The 14,978-nt window shown below is 38.3% G+C and overlaps 1 protein-coding gene across 2 annotated transcripts in view; it reads left to right on the top strand.

Annotated features, from left to right (window-relative positions):
• The window catches only part of GNAI1 (G protein subunit alpha i1), a 71,385-nt gene that overhangs the window by 35,549 nt on the left and 20,858 nt on the right, over positions 1-14,978 (top strand). For both annotated transcript variants that reach the window (XM_074367571.1, XM_045510465.2), the window contains 2 exons: positions 9,531-9,573; positions 9,669-9,810. In XM_074367571.1, the coding sequence (XP_074223672.1) occupies positions 9,531-9,573; positions 9,669-9,810 (185 nt within the window). The remainder of the gene's footprint in view (positions 1-9,530; positions 9,574-9,668; positions 9,811-14,978) is intronic.

Genomic DNA, 14,978 nt, shown 5'->3' with positions numbered 1-14,978 from the left:
CTGGTGTATTCCCTCCCTCCCTGTGATCCAGCCGGGGAGTACGTGTGTATTGTGCTCCTGCCGTGTGCTAAGCATAGGAGTGCACTTTGGGGATCTCATGGTGATAACAACCAAGGGCTCTCTTCCCTCATAGCTTATAGTCCACTGGGTGAGAAAGACATTAAATCAACAGTTCTAGAGGGATCCATGGATTCTGGGGCCCCGAGACCATTTTCATAATACTAAGATGCTGTTTGCTTTTTCTGCTGTGTTATTTGCTCTAAGGGCACCAAAGTGATAGTGTGTCAAACTGCTGAAATCAGGTCAGCACCAGACTGTCCCAGTAGTCACTGTCATCTTCACTGCTGTGCACTTGTGATTAAAAAATGCTGAAGTCAATGAACATCATTATTTTTATTAAATCTTGACCATTGAGTACACACCTCGTTAATATTCGGTGTGGACAAATGGGAAGTACACCCAAACTACTGCGTGTGCCAGAGCACGCTGGTTGTCTGGAGGACGAGCAGTTGTGTGATTGAGCTGTTAATTGAACTAGTTGCTCTTTTCCTGGAATACCATTTGCACTTGAAAGAATGACTGATAAAACAAATTATGGTTAATCCAACTTGGGGATCTGGCAGAGTTAGCCAGTTTTCACTGGAAGGAAAATAGCTAACAGTATTTGTTACCAGTAATAAAATGTGAGTTTCAAGCAAAAAGAAAAAAATTGAAATGGAAACCTAAGAAAGAACCTTGTCCCTACCACTGGGACCTTGATATCATTTCAAGACCTAAAGTTTTTTTCTGACGAAATTATGGGTAACATTAAAAAGGCAGTTTTTAAAAGTATATAATTTTTTAATATTGAAAATGTCAACAGTCAGTTCTCTATAATTCAGTGAACTAGTTTCCAAATCAGACATGGGTAAAAGATATATATTCCAAGTACAAGATTAGACCGATGGATTGTAAACTACCAGAAAAGAAATGCATTATAACCGAACTTTAAGCTACTCTTCAAATTTTGATATAGAATCAAAGACTACCCACAGTTATCCACGAATGCTATTAAAATGCTCTTTCCTTTTCTAAGTAGGTAATGTGTGAAAATGGATTTTCTCCATTCAACCAGAGAATACATTTTATTATATTAAATGCAGAAGTAAATGTGAGAATCCAGCTGTCTTTTAATAAGCTGTTTGCAGAAATGTAAAACAGTATTACTTGTCTCACTTTTGGGGAGGATGAGGGAAATATAAATATTTCATAAAAATAATATATTAGTTTTTTTATAGCTAGTCAGCAACTTAACGACATATATTATTTTCTTGATTAGTGATCAAAATAATTATATAGTTTTTTTATAGCTAGTAAGTAACTTAACGACTATAATTATTTTGATCACTAATAAAAAATCAAAATAATCATTTTGATCACTAGTCAAGATCACTAATATTCTATCTCTTTGGTTCTCAGTCTCTAGCTTGTGTCAGAATGTCTTGGAGTGGGTGTTAAAACACAAATTGCTGGGGTCCCCTCCCAGAGTTTCTGAGTCAGTAAGTTCTGGGTGGGACCTGAGAATGCATTTCTTAACCTTGCTGATACACTTGGTCCCCAGAGCATACTTTGAGAACCAGTGTTCTTGCTGTTTCTTTGGATTTGTTGGACAAACCTGTTTGAGCTGCCATTTGAGAGAAGAAAAAAAATAGTAGATAAATGTAGAGATAATGGCTGCAAGCGTCCTTAGTTGCCAGAAATCTGGGAATTAATTAAAACTGAAGCGGAAGAGCACATCAAGAACTAGTCAGTACCTGAGGCTTTTCCTTTACCCTACTTAGAAACTAACAAGTCAGCCTACCCCAGTTTCATGGTTGCTGGCAGAAGACATAGGTGTACTGGTTCAGAGACAAAAATGACTTTATTACAATTGCAGTTGCCAGAACATCAGCCTTTATGGCGATTTACCAAGCCCCAGTTCCCCAAGGGCAACATGAAGAGAGCCATGGCGACACAAGCAGTGGGTTGTGTTGCAGTAGAGGAGCCCTGAACTTAGAGGTCCCCGGTTTTTCTTTTTCCATAGTGTTCAGTAAGCCAGCCTGACGTTTGTCCCAGAGGATACGTTATCTTTTTTTTTAATTGAAGTGTATTTGATTTACAGTGTTGTGCTAGTTTCTAGTGTACAGTGTAGTGATTCAGTGATACATATGTGTGTGTGTGTGTGTATTCTTTCTCGCTATAGGTTATTACAAGGGACCGAATATAGTTCCCTGTGCTCTACAGTAGGACCTTGTTGTTTATCTATTTTATATACAGTAGTAAGTATCTGTTAATCCCAAACTCCTAATTTATCCCTCTCCTCTTTCCACTCTTGGTAACCATAAGTTTGTTTTCTATGTCTGAATGTCTGTTTTGTAAATAAGTTCATTTGTATCACTTTTTAGATTCCATATATAAGTGACATCATATAATATTTGTCTTTCTCTATCTGACTTACTTTACTTGAATAATAATCTCAAGGTCCACCTATGTTGCTGCAAATGGCATTTCATTTCTTTTTATGGTTGAGTAGTATTCCATCGTGTGTGTGTGTGTGTGTGTGTGTGTGTGTGTGTGTGTGTGTGTGTGTGTGTACACACCACAACTTTTTTATCCAGTCATCTGTCTATGGACATTTTGGTTGCTTCCATGTCTTGGGTATTGTAAGTAGTGCTACTGTGAACATTGGGGTGCATGTATCCTTTTGAATATTTCCTCTGGATACATGCCTAGAAGTGAGATTGCTGGATAAGGGTAAATCTGTTTTCAGTTTTTTAAGGAATCTCCATGCTGTTTTCCATAATGGCTGCACCAAATTATATTCCCAGCAGGCACATGAAAAGATGCCTAATATTGCTAATTATCCGAGGAATACAAATTAAAACTACAGTGAGGTATCACTTCACACCAGTCAGAACGACTATCATTAGAAAGTCCACAAACAGTAAGTGTTGGAGCGGGTGTCGAGAAAGGGAGCCTCCTACACTGTGGGAGGGAACGTTATCTTTATTGTACACAGGACAGCAAACAGACCTGCTCTCTTCCAGAGGGAGGCGTTATCTGTTTTGCAAGACTGTTCTCTGTATAAACATTCTTGACAGGATGGTTGAGAAAAGAGGCAGTCAGTGCCTCCACTGACATGTTCAGAAATGTGAGAGAGACCCATGGAGAACTGTAGGGCAGCATGGGAAAAGTTGGGGAAGTTTGCATATATTACTTATCTGTTGGTCCTTAATAGTAAACAGGTGAGCAAAAACACGAGCACAATTAGACTTTAGTTTTAGACAATGCAATGTATGGCTCCCTGATGAAGGACAACTTTCTCTGTTTGGGTTCTAAATTATGTTCATAAATGTGTGTCACTGTCATTGATAACAAAGTTCCTTATGCTCTTCTCTGACATATAAAACAAAAATCAACTTTATAAAATAATATACATGAACATTTAAAAGTAAAATTAATATTTGGTGAGATGAATAATGATATATTAGTCACAATAAATTGCACTTACAGTACGACTTTTGGATTAGACATACCTCTTCTGCAGTGGACTACATCATGACTAATTTTCCCACATCTCTATCTGATCTTCTGTAATTTTCTTTTATAACGCATGCAGTAATTCTGACCTTTATGTGTTGCAAATGTACCATAAACCTCCTTCATTTTCCCCTCATTAGCTAAAGATAATTAAAGTAAAACTGTTTGGCACAGGGTTAGTCCAAACTTTCTTTGGGTCCTTGTAACAGAAAGCAAATTCATAACTGACTCTCACAGCTTGGAGATCAAGTTGAGATTGTCTTCAGTTCTGACTAGAGTGATATATTTTCTCCTTTTCCCAGGTCAGTCCTGGCTTATGCCTGTGTCCCCCTTTGGTAAATTGTGATTGTCTCCCAGAGTATGACTACATGATGTCAGGCTTCTCTCATCTGGCTTTCTCTCAGTCTCTGAGGGCCGCTTCCCTCTGAAGGCCCCATCCTTTAATGGTGTCTTCTCTGATGTGATCATGGAAAAGGCTTCTGTGGGCCAGATTTCACATTATCCTTCCAGGGCTGTGATTTTTTTTTTTCCTGACAGCTTTCTCATAAAAGGTCAGGGAAGATCTCTGGCACCTCGATTTCATTCCTTTCTTGGAGGAAAAAAAAGAAATCACTGCATCCAAAGCGATCATTTTATGAGTTTTTAAAATATATATATATATATGTGTATATATATGTATATGTGTGTATATATATATATAATGTGTATTTACATATATTAATTTGCAAAACGATTTATTTGATGGTTTGTATAAGCATAGGGAATTTTACTTCCAGACAACTCTGATTGGCCAGCTGGAAACAGATGACCCTTTCTTCGGGTAAGGGGTTGAGTGATTGACAGCCATACCGGACAGTGATGATGGATGGATGGATTCCCAAGCAAAGGTACAGTGTGTGGCACTTGCTTAAGCATCTTAGGCACCTATAACCACAAACTCCAACCAATACAGAATCTGAAATTGTATGGCTTTGTTCAGCGAGATGGAGGTATTCAGGTGACTCAGAATTTCTTAAACTATTTCTTATTAATGTAGATAAAAACTAAATTAAAAATACTTGCAGAAAACTTGTAGACCACCCCCCCCCCAGCCTCCAAACATGCTTGTGGCCCCCATCCTCTATTCTTCTCCCCCTCACCTGTGAGTCTTTAGACTCAACGTGAAGACAGTGAGCTCTCAGTTCAGTTAGCTACTTACGTGGTCTCTCTGACCAGGCTACCAAGAAACAGCTTCCTGTGCTGCCCACAGTTCTCCTTTTGTCCAGTCTTTCTAGAATAGTCTTGTATGTGCAGTCATTCTTGGTCAGTGTAATAGTATGATACCTGCCTCAGGCAGGAATGGCTCAGGGAGTAATTCTATCGAGAGTTAATATTGGTGAAAGGGGATCTTTGGGGGAGAATCCAGATTGTGGTGTTTATAGTCACTATCAAAGTATTCTTATATCCCAGAATGTCAGATATATTTAAATAAATATGTACATATTTATGGGATATAAGTTCAGAGCTTCTTACAGCTAAATAGTAAAGATTTCTAGATTACCCATTATTGGGGAATTATAATTAAAAACAGAATCTTCTCCTAACTCAGAAATTCTCTTCACAAAGGTAATAGAGAAAGAAAACACTTATTTTTACACCACAGGCAGTCCCTTAAGAGACTGCAAAGACAGAAAGGTATCTCACCCCTTATATAGCCACGCTGTTACATACATGTTTTCAAGATAAATAGCGACTAGTCCTAAGAGGCTTTACAGCCCTTACGGCACACCTAGTTCATCCTGACTTCACCTGGTAATTGAGGTGATCATCTTTTACTTAATTGGCCTTCTCCAGAGGAGGAACAAACTTCTCTTATCTTTATGACAAGAGGAAGCTTTGCAACTTAGAGCAAGGCACCCACCCAAGTTAGGTTCCTCCTCACCCACAGAAGCCAGGAGATAGGCTTTCAAAGAGATGGTTCCCAGGTCCTTGAGAAAGACATTTTGGATTGTAAAGCTGACCCCAAAAGGCCTGTTTAGCTTTCAGAGGATACATAGTTGTCCCTTGGTATCCACAGGGGATTGGTTCCAGGACCTGCCACAAATTCAGACAACCTTGGACTGTATAGTGCTGTATGAATTGACTGAAAAAAAAATCCACGAATAAGTGGACCAATGCAGTTCAAACTCATGTTGTTCAAAGGTCGACAACTGTATATACGTTTCAGAAAGAGGAGAAAGTGCTTATGATTACAGTTTTTCTAAAGTAACTGTTCTAAAAAGTAAGAAGAGAGGGAAAATTTCCCTTACTTTCAGCAGGAGTAAATAAGCCTCTTATTTTTAATTTGTTTGCCCTTGCATCCTTTGTCTTTGCATCTAGCTCAAAAGTAAGGACCTTGATCTTGTTCATCTTATAGAAGCATTGTGATAAACAGAAGTGATTTTACATGTTCTTATAAATTTGGTTGTATTCTAGTTTAAATTGTAATTTAGTTTCATTCAATGTAAAAGTTGTTAAATTCTGCATAAAAGTTGGGGTTTTTTTAAAGGTGTAGTGGTGTCAGGAATTCAGCAATAAGGTAACTTGACTAAATCACCATTTTAACAGCTTGTGCTGCTGGGCAGCTTACATCCCCTAAAACCAGGAAATAAATGACATAAATGTTGGCCTAAGCAGAGAGGTGGACGAAGAGTATTCTTGGGGGAAAAAAAGTGTTTGTTTTCTGAGGTCAAAGATGTTTTCTTTTTTTCTTTTAAACCTTGCCACAGTTAAAATTCCACATTTCCTAGACTGCCCCTCAGCAAAAATCGGAGGTAGGCACTACCTATCATTTTTATAACAGTAAATTATGTAATGTTATTCAAGGACCAAGACTCTAGCCACTTTACTTAGATCTTGATTTGGTTTTAGTTTTTTCCTTCCCTCCTCCCTCTCCTGGTCCAAGCTTGATGCATTTCCTTTTTCTGGGTCCTGTTAAGGAGCAGCCCTATGCCGGAGACCCTGGGTTGCAGGTGAGCTCCCCGTCCGTGTTCCTGTGACGCTGCTCCTTTCCCTCTCACCATCTGTGCCAGACGCCGAGCTCCACCTCACACGCCTGCCGGCTCGGTGTTTGCTTCCATCCGCCACTTCCTCCTTGAAGATAGGCCTGGGGGATCCCCCTCAGGGGCTTCATCGTCCCTGGGCCACCGTGGCCACAGCGTGCACGTTCTCAGTCTCCAGGAATCACACGCTCCCTTCCCACCGCCCTAAAGTCTTGCTCATTTCCCAGTGACCAGCTTGACCACAGTTTCTTGACAAGCCAGCCAGTCACCTTGACCAGCTTGGCTCTGATCGCAGTGGTCACACGCTTTGATCTTTCCTGACCGGTATGTGTTCTGTATTCTTTGTTTCTTCCTGAAAGAAGGATGCTCCACTATTTTAATTTCTCCTTTGGATTAAACTGAAAAGCAGTAGCTGCCTTGCTGAATACTGCTGGGAAAATTCACCCTTTTCTCCCTTCTCCTGTCCCTTCACTACCTCTAAGGGGTTTTGTTTTGTTGCTTTTTTACAGTATCACTTCCTGCCAGTCTCAGACATGACTGTGCCAATTGAGACGTGTAGAGAACAACTTTTAACTCTTTCCTGTACGCTGTGTGGAAAGAACACCAGTGTTTAGAATGTTGGAACCATAACCAGGCAGCATTTCTGATTTTCCTGTTAGGAGCCTGTCTGCATGGAAGTGAGAACTGAAAACTAATTACATAAATTGCTAACCTTTGAAAGATTTTGTTTAAGCATTTCTGCCTCTAGGATGTCTATTTCACAGAGTAGTACTTTGTGAGTAGCAAATAAATTAGGTAGACATCCAGCTAATAATATTGCCATCCCCACTTTTTAATGTTAAACATCTTTCAGGAGTTTTTGAACCACAATCCATTGACTGATGCTGATTGCCCAGTAAGCTGTCTCATATCACCAACTGTTTGATGAGATATGAAGTGAATTAGAATTCAAAGATAATGTCTGGAAAATTTGCTTCTTATTAAGATTAAAAAATTCTCATGTGTACACATAGTTCAGCTGGTATCAGTCTTATTCTTTACTGTTTCTGATTTTTCCCCTTGTGTGGCCCTCAGACCTTACAGGCTTGTATCACATGAGCCCTTCTTGGAGTCATTGGGTTGTTTCTCTAAATATTGGGCCGTGGATGGCTGTTCATCGAAGCTCACTGTGCCTAGGGAACCACCAGCCCTCTGGATGGATGTTGGGCTCTAGAATGTCCTGTCATCACATCATGGCTCCGGCTGAGTCCACTTGCTGTGCTCTGGCAATGCCAAGGGCCCTCTTGAAGATAGCCCTGCTGGAAACCGCCGGGGGGGGGGGGGGTTGCGTGGGTGGACCTCCTGTGAATTAGAGAAATTTGTGAACCGTAATGTCAACAATCGTGCTTTTCTTAGAGCCAAGTATACTGTTGTTGATTAATAGATAATGGGTTGTTTATCTTGGAGTTGTTTGTATTGGCAGATGCCCTGACAGATTCAAAGGCTGTCTGTAAATGAAGAATGCCCTCACTGTTTATTCAGCTCCTGCTTTTCTACTTAATATGCAGCTATCTTGGGAAATTTTCTTGAATATCAAATCACAAGTAAAATTTAAGCAGTTTTTCCCCCAGATTTTTCAAATAGGCCATTAACTATGACTTATTCTCAAATGCCTCTGATGATTTGGATGTGTGATAGCTGGAGGGGGAAGGGGAGAAGGGAATAAAGTCCAGAAGTTTGCTACCGAACTGTACCGGCCACAATTGAAAAGAGTTCAAGTGCATTCCTGGTTGACTGTCGGTCTAGCACAAATTAGCTGCTGAGCATTCAAAGAGAAACGTGCAAAGTGCGAGGCAGCAGGGCTTAACGGGGGGATTGGGTCAGGAAAGGTGGATGAAGGAGGTGGGTTTGATGGTTGATACAGGATCACCAGGGTGGCGCATGGAAACAGAGCAAATTACATTTTGGCAGGAAAACGGTGTTTTGGAAGATTTGTGGCATCATCAGTGGCAGGTGTTCTCGGAACTGTAAGTTCAGTAATTCTGGAGCATAAAACACTGAAGGGAGTGGCCTTGGGAAGATGGGAATACAAGGCCCAGATAATGAAAATCCTGAGCCCTCTCTCAGACAGTAATAACAGCTCCATGATGTGTAGCCCTGGCCAAAGACAGGGTGAAGCCAAATGATAGACTTGTCCTCTCTTCATTGTTTCGTCACCTATGCTCAGATGTTCTCAGTATCTGGAGGTTCTTATTGTATAAAAGGCCATTTGTTAATAATATTTTCATGTTCCAGTGGCATTTTTCTAGAGACTTAAGTTTTGAGGAGAGCCTGTATGTGTAAGAGTGAAGGAGAGTTCTTAGAATGGGTTTATGACTTGGTGAGAGGGAATATAGGAAAACACAGGGGGAGACATCTCTGTCCTGCATACCATCGCTTCCCCAGTGCTAGCAAGTCATATTGGCTCCGTGTCAGTTGCTTAATAATGGTGGTTGAATATATAATGCATGAGACATAGCTATTTTAAAATAATATTTTAAAATAATTTTCATGGCTTCTTGTCACCACTGGCCAACTACTTCACAGGAGGCAAAGGCTAAAATCACGATAATTGGTCAAACAGTTGAACATCTTCCAGTGGGGAAAATCTTGAATAAAATTAATTGATACTGCTTCAGTGTAAGTTATAGAAAACTGAATTTCTTTTAATGCTTTTAATGCTTTAGGGGAATACACACAAACAAGAACGAAAACTTTTTCAGTTGAGTTTAAGTATTGCAAAGTAATAAATGGTTGGGGCTTATTTTTGAGAACTTTTCTGTATGCTTGGAAACCAATAAAGATCATTTTGAGATAAAAGAAAATTCAACTGTGAGAGAAGGGGAGAGAATGAGTGTGTGTGTACTGGGAGTTGGATATACATAAGTAATAAAGTTAGAAATCCCTTATTTTATTTTATTTTACTCTTTTTAGGTGCTGGTGAATCTGGGAAAAGTACAATTGTGAAGCAAATGAAGTAAGTAGATTTAAAACATTAAATGGTTTTTATGTTTTACATGTACCCTTCCATCAAAGGAAGTAAGCGTTCCCTGTCTCCTTTTGTCTCATTAGAATTATCCATGAGGCTGGTTATTCGGAAGAGGAATGCAAGCAGTACAAAGCAGTGGTCTACAGTAACACCATCCAGTCAATTATCGCTATCATCAGGGCCATGGGGAGGTTGAAGATTGACTTCGGTGACTCAGCTCGGGCGGTAAGTTACTGGAGTCCTTGCAGCTGGCCTGATGAATGGAAAAGAATACACAACTTGCATGATAAATCTGTGTTACACAGTATGGTGTTATCAGCTATCTCAGGACCAAAAGGATAGTAGTGAGTGAAGCAGATTAGAAGCTTTAGAAGTTTTGTATAATTCCCTTTATTTTTTTACTGAAGCTCTGGAGATTGAGCCCAGGACCTCGTGCATGCTAAGCATGCGCTTGTCCACTGAGCTATACCCTCCCCCCTCATCTTCCCTTTAGAACTAGAATACTTTCCTTATCCATCAGATGATTTGGACAACTCAGTAACTATTACAGTATTTTCTTTATCATGTGGCGGATTGGGTACCTCTGTGTCTCCAGAGCAATTTTTAGTAGTTACTCCTGAGTTTAGTAAACTGCCTACACTGCCATTCTTCAAAATTCATGATTTGGAATGCTGGAATGATCTAATTATTGGTATTCATGCCCAGACTAAAAAGCAGTCTAATCTCATATAATGAAGACAGTATAAAAGTTTGCCTATCTTTGGATCAGAAAATACTAGCTGTTAGAAAACATCTTTCATAACTTCAGAGCTAGAGGCACAAGGACCTCAGGAGACAAGCTAGTTCCACCCCTTTATTTTATCAGTAAACCGGTACCCAGGAGATCTCATGCCAGAAAGAGTGCTGCACAGTGGCAACCAAGGCTCTGTGCCCGTGCTTGCGTATTTGGCCCAGTGTGAAACTTGAGTTCAGTCTGACTGGAAGCAGCCCCAGCCCAAACCAGCCTAGCCCATAGGATATGTTCTATTTCTTCTTCTTTTCCCCCAGCCCCAGTTTGCTTAATCTGTTTATTTCAGGTTTTATTTGTGTATCATTTTTTCTTCACTTACTCTTTTTAAATAACTGAGGTAAAACTTGGCCTTCCCCAGAAAGTCCCAGAAAACTTTAACTGAGTCTCTAGATTAATTTTTAATATTTCTGTGCAAAGTAGGTATATTATTCTTACTACTAGTACTCTTTTAATAGTTCCTTTTTAATGTGTCCAATATATGGTGTGCTATTCCCTAATAATACTGTGAAGATCTTTTGTACAGAGACTGTGAGCTTTTGTTTTCTTAGTATCTGCTAGATTTTTTTTTTTTAAAACATAGAGGCTCAATTCATGCCTAATGGAAAAAAAAATGAATGAAAGCACTATTAGAGAACATACTTTGGAGAAATCTGTAAAACAAACCTGGTGTGCTTTTTATGTTACCCTAAAATTTCTTTATGAGTTGCTAGCCCATACTAATTTACTAAGCTTTTCCTTTTAAATAAAGATTAAAAAGCTTAGTGGAATGAATTAAACTTTTAAAATAGATTTCAAGATCTTTTTAGTAATAATTCATAACATTCCTCTAAATTATCTTTTCTGAAATAGTATTTGATCATATCTAGACAATTTTTGCCTTATCTACTATCCACTCAGGCTGTAACTTAATCATTTATTCATTCAACAAATACGTTTTGAGCTTGGTGTTACACAAAAGAGAACTGCCCTTAGATAAAGTAGAGAATTGAATAAATTGTACTTTGCATTAATTCCAGTTCACATATACAGTGTTCAGCATTCAGATCTTACATGTGATTATTGGAAAGGTTTTGTAGCCTCCATGCTAGGAGGTAATGTAGGGTCAATGCAAGCAGCTTTTTATGAGGTTTTATTTTTCATATTTTTCTGTCAAGGAATGTTGTCATTTTCTGTCCTTTTTGGGGCAGATTTGGGCTTAGTTTCAGGCCTTACTGAGAATAACTGCTCTCTCACCACAGGCTTTTGTTTAAAACTGGTTTTCTGATGGTTTGGAATCTACGTGTGGGCCTCTCTGCTCTTTGTTGGTCACTGGTGCTAGTTTCACCTGCTCTTTTTAGACTCTAGCTGTTCCCTAGTAACTGTTTTCTTCCTCCTTCCAACTGTTCCTTCTCTTTGCCTTAGCCGTGGTTCCTAACTCATCCACATGAGTGTCCTCAGGCTCCCTCATTGGTTCTGACTGGTCTACTCCATGTCTTATGTCGCCCTGCCTCCACGCAAGCTTTAAGATACTGTAAGGCTCTTGAAATTGTGCTAAGGAAAACAAAGATGAATTCAACATGGCCTGGACATGAGGAGAGGATTTTTGAACCTGGTATTGAAATATGTGTTAAGAGTTTTCTAGACAAAAACACAGGAAGGGCATTCTAGAAGAAACAAAGGCTGAATGTATGTTTTCCTTAAGTATCAATTCCTGGAAGTGTTAGCCTTAAGTTGAAGGTTACTGCGTGTTTCAGTGACAGGTATCATGGATTTGTTTTCAGAAAAAACAGTGTGAAAATCTCTTCTAACAGCTGCACATCAGTGTCTGCTTTCCCAGAGTCTCGTCACCTTAGATATCAACATTTTTTTAATATATTAGTGAAAAATATTTTTTTCTTTTTAGTTTTTATTTTCCTAATGTTTAGAGACGTTAAGAATCTTTTTGCCTTTTTGCATTTTTTCTGTGGACTCCTCTTAGTATTCTTTACCCGATTCTGTTAAACTTTTCATACTGAGTCTAAACAACAGGGATGTTAATTTTTTATGGTTTTTCTTGTTAAGAATTCTTAATTTTCTGCAGTCAATTCTGACTTGTGTGTACAATTTTTTAAAAATTCTTATTTTTCTAGAATGTTTGGTTTTCTGTGTTTTTTGTTTGTTTGTTTTTAAGGTTTCTCTCTTAACCCACCTGGAAATGTTATTTGCTGGGTGGAATCTAAGTGTATTTTATAATCTGATCATCTCTTGCCTTACATCCACATATTAAAAACTCTGTTCCTGAGAGACTTGAAAATGCTACCTTTAGCACAGGGAAATATATACAAGATCTTGTGGTAGCTCACAGTGAAAAAAAAAATGTGACATGGAATATATGTATGTTCATGTATAACTGAAAAATTGTGCTCTACACTGGAACTTGACAGAACATTCTAAAATGACTCAGTAAAAAAATGTTTAAAAAATACAAAACAGAAAAAAGAAAAGAAAAGAATGTGCTACCCTTAGATTAAATTGGGTGTGTTTCTGGACTCCATTTTTTCTCTCATTGATAGATTCTTTTCTTTCCCAGCTTAGCCACTTATTAAATTACTTAGAGAGGTTAAGTTTGTTTCATCATAATCAGATGGAAATAATAGTATCTACCTATGGGAAATAATGACAACCCTTTACTACATGCCTTGGTCATAACAGATGCTCAGTAAATGTTTAACTGCTGTTGCTTTATTTATAATGCTTATACTACTATTGTTATTTTCATCGGTCTAGTTATTTTAGTGTCTGTGGCTTCATAGGATGTTGGTATCTGGTAGGGTAAGTGCACCCATCCCATTGTTCCTTTTTCTACCAAAATGTCAAGGCTGTTCTGCATTTCTCTTCCAGATGAATTTGAGAATTAACTTAATTCCTCACATCCCTGTTGAAACAAAACAAACAAGAAAAAGCCTATTGGTATCTTGATTGGAATTACATCTTTAATATGTAGGTTAATTGGACAAAAATTGACTAAAAGATGGAAAATTTTAAGAGACAGTGACTAATCTGCTGTGGTTTGCTTCGTATTAGGCAGCTAGCAGATTTGCAAAGCAGATTATGCATTTGTTATTTAAAATGAGAGGAAACAAAATTGTTTCCAAAGCTGACATAGAGCAATCAAATTTTGTGCCCAATATCCTTTCAAAACTTTCTCATAATGAGTGTAGTCAATCTGTGGATGACAGCATGTTGATAAATTAGATTATTTTTTTTTTTTAATAATGTGCAGTTAAGGAAGCATTACACAGGGCCTAACGGCATGTCTTAGCATGCACTGCATCACTTAAACTGCTGCTCTGTGTGGTCCATGGACAGTGCCTGTGCACACGCCTGTGTACCACGTGAGTGCAGAAGTAAAGGTGAGGAATTAGACAAACTTAGAGCCATTGACAGAGTAGTTTCTATATTAACTCCAATAGTTTACAGAAATGTATTTGTATTTGATGTCATCTAAATGACATTTTTTCAATAGTATTAGTTTTGAAATAGACTAGAGACAAAATAAAATAGATACAACACAAGACTGGTCTTTAATCACAGAAAGCTTGAGAAGCACTTCCTCAGAATAAGCTAGGCTGTAAGGAACAGGAAACCTGGCCTTGAACTGACTTAAGCTCCCCTCCCACCCCCACCCCCCCAGCCTAGGCATGCTGCTGCGTAATGGCCCCTTTTCCTTCCTCTAATTTTATAATTTCATTAGTCAGATTATGTCTGTCTGCCGAATCTGCCAGATTGTTTTTGAGAAAGGTTGTATCAGTCTGCCTTCCTAGCAGCAGCACTTTTTCTTAGCACTCTGAGTAGCCAAAATTTACAAGTCTTACATTTTAAAAATATTGGCTTCAGTTTGATTTGCATTTTTGGTTTTTAAATGTAACTACAGTTTCCATGTCTTTATTTGCTCTATTTTTATTTCTCTCTGTTTGTTAGTGGCCTACTTTATCCTTTAGTTATTTACTGATTGGAGTCTTGGTGTTTTGATGATCTCTTTGCTTGTTTGTATCTGCATATATATTGACCCTCTGTCCAGCAATGCAAATGTTCCCTCACATTTTGCTTATTGCCTTTAATCTTACGTTTTCTTTTTTTAAATTATCTTTTAAAACACTTTTTATTGATTTATCATCATTTTACAATGTTGTATCAAATTCCAGTGTTCAGCACAATTTTTCATACATGGACATATACACACTCATTGTCACATTTTTTTCTCTGTGAGCTACCATAAGATTTTGTGTATATTTCCCTGTGCTATATACAGTATGATCTTATTTATCTATTCTACAATTTTGAAATCCCAGTCTATCCCTTCCCACCCTCCGCCCTCTTACGTTTTCATTTTAAAAATCATCCCCTGTTATTTCTTCCATTACATTTAAATTTAAAAAATCTCTCAAAGATTTACCAGATATTCATGCTATATTAAAAGTTTTTTGGGGAGTGAATTTTAACAGAGTTTCTGTTTCTTCTTTAATCCCTCTGAAATTTACTTTGTTGTGTGCATGGAATAAGGATCTACATTATTTTTTTCCCCTTCAGATGTCTAATTATTCATAAGTGGTTTTTTTTTTAAATGATCGTATTCTTCCCTGCT

Source organism: Camelus bactrianus, chromosome 7 (genome assembly GCF_048773025.1).
Source record: "Camelus bactrianus isolate YW-2024 breed Bactrian camel chromosome 7, ASM4877302v1, whole genome shotgun sequence".
In the NCBI taxonomy this organism is placed as follows: Eukaryota; Metazoa; Chordata; class Mammalia; order Artiodactyla; family Camelidae; genus Camelus; species Camelus bactrianus.
The sequence above is the reverse complement of the archived record's forward strand: the minus strand, read 5'-3'. Positions and strand labels throughout refer to the sequence as shown.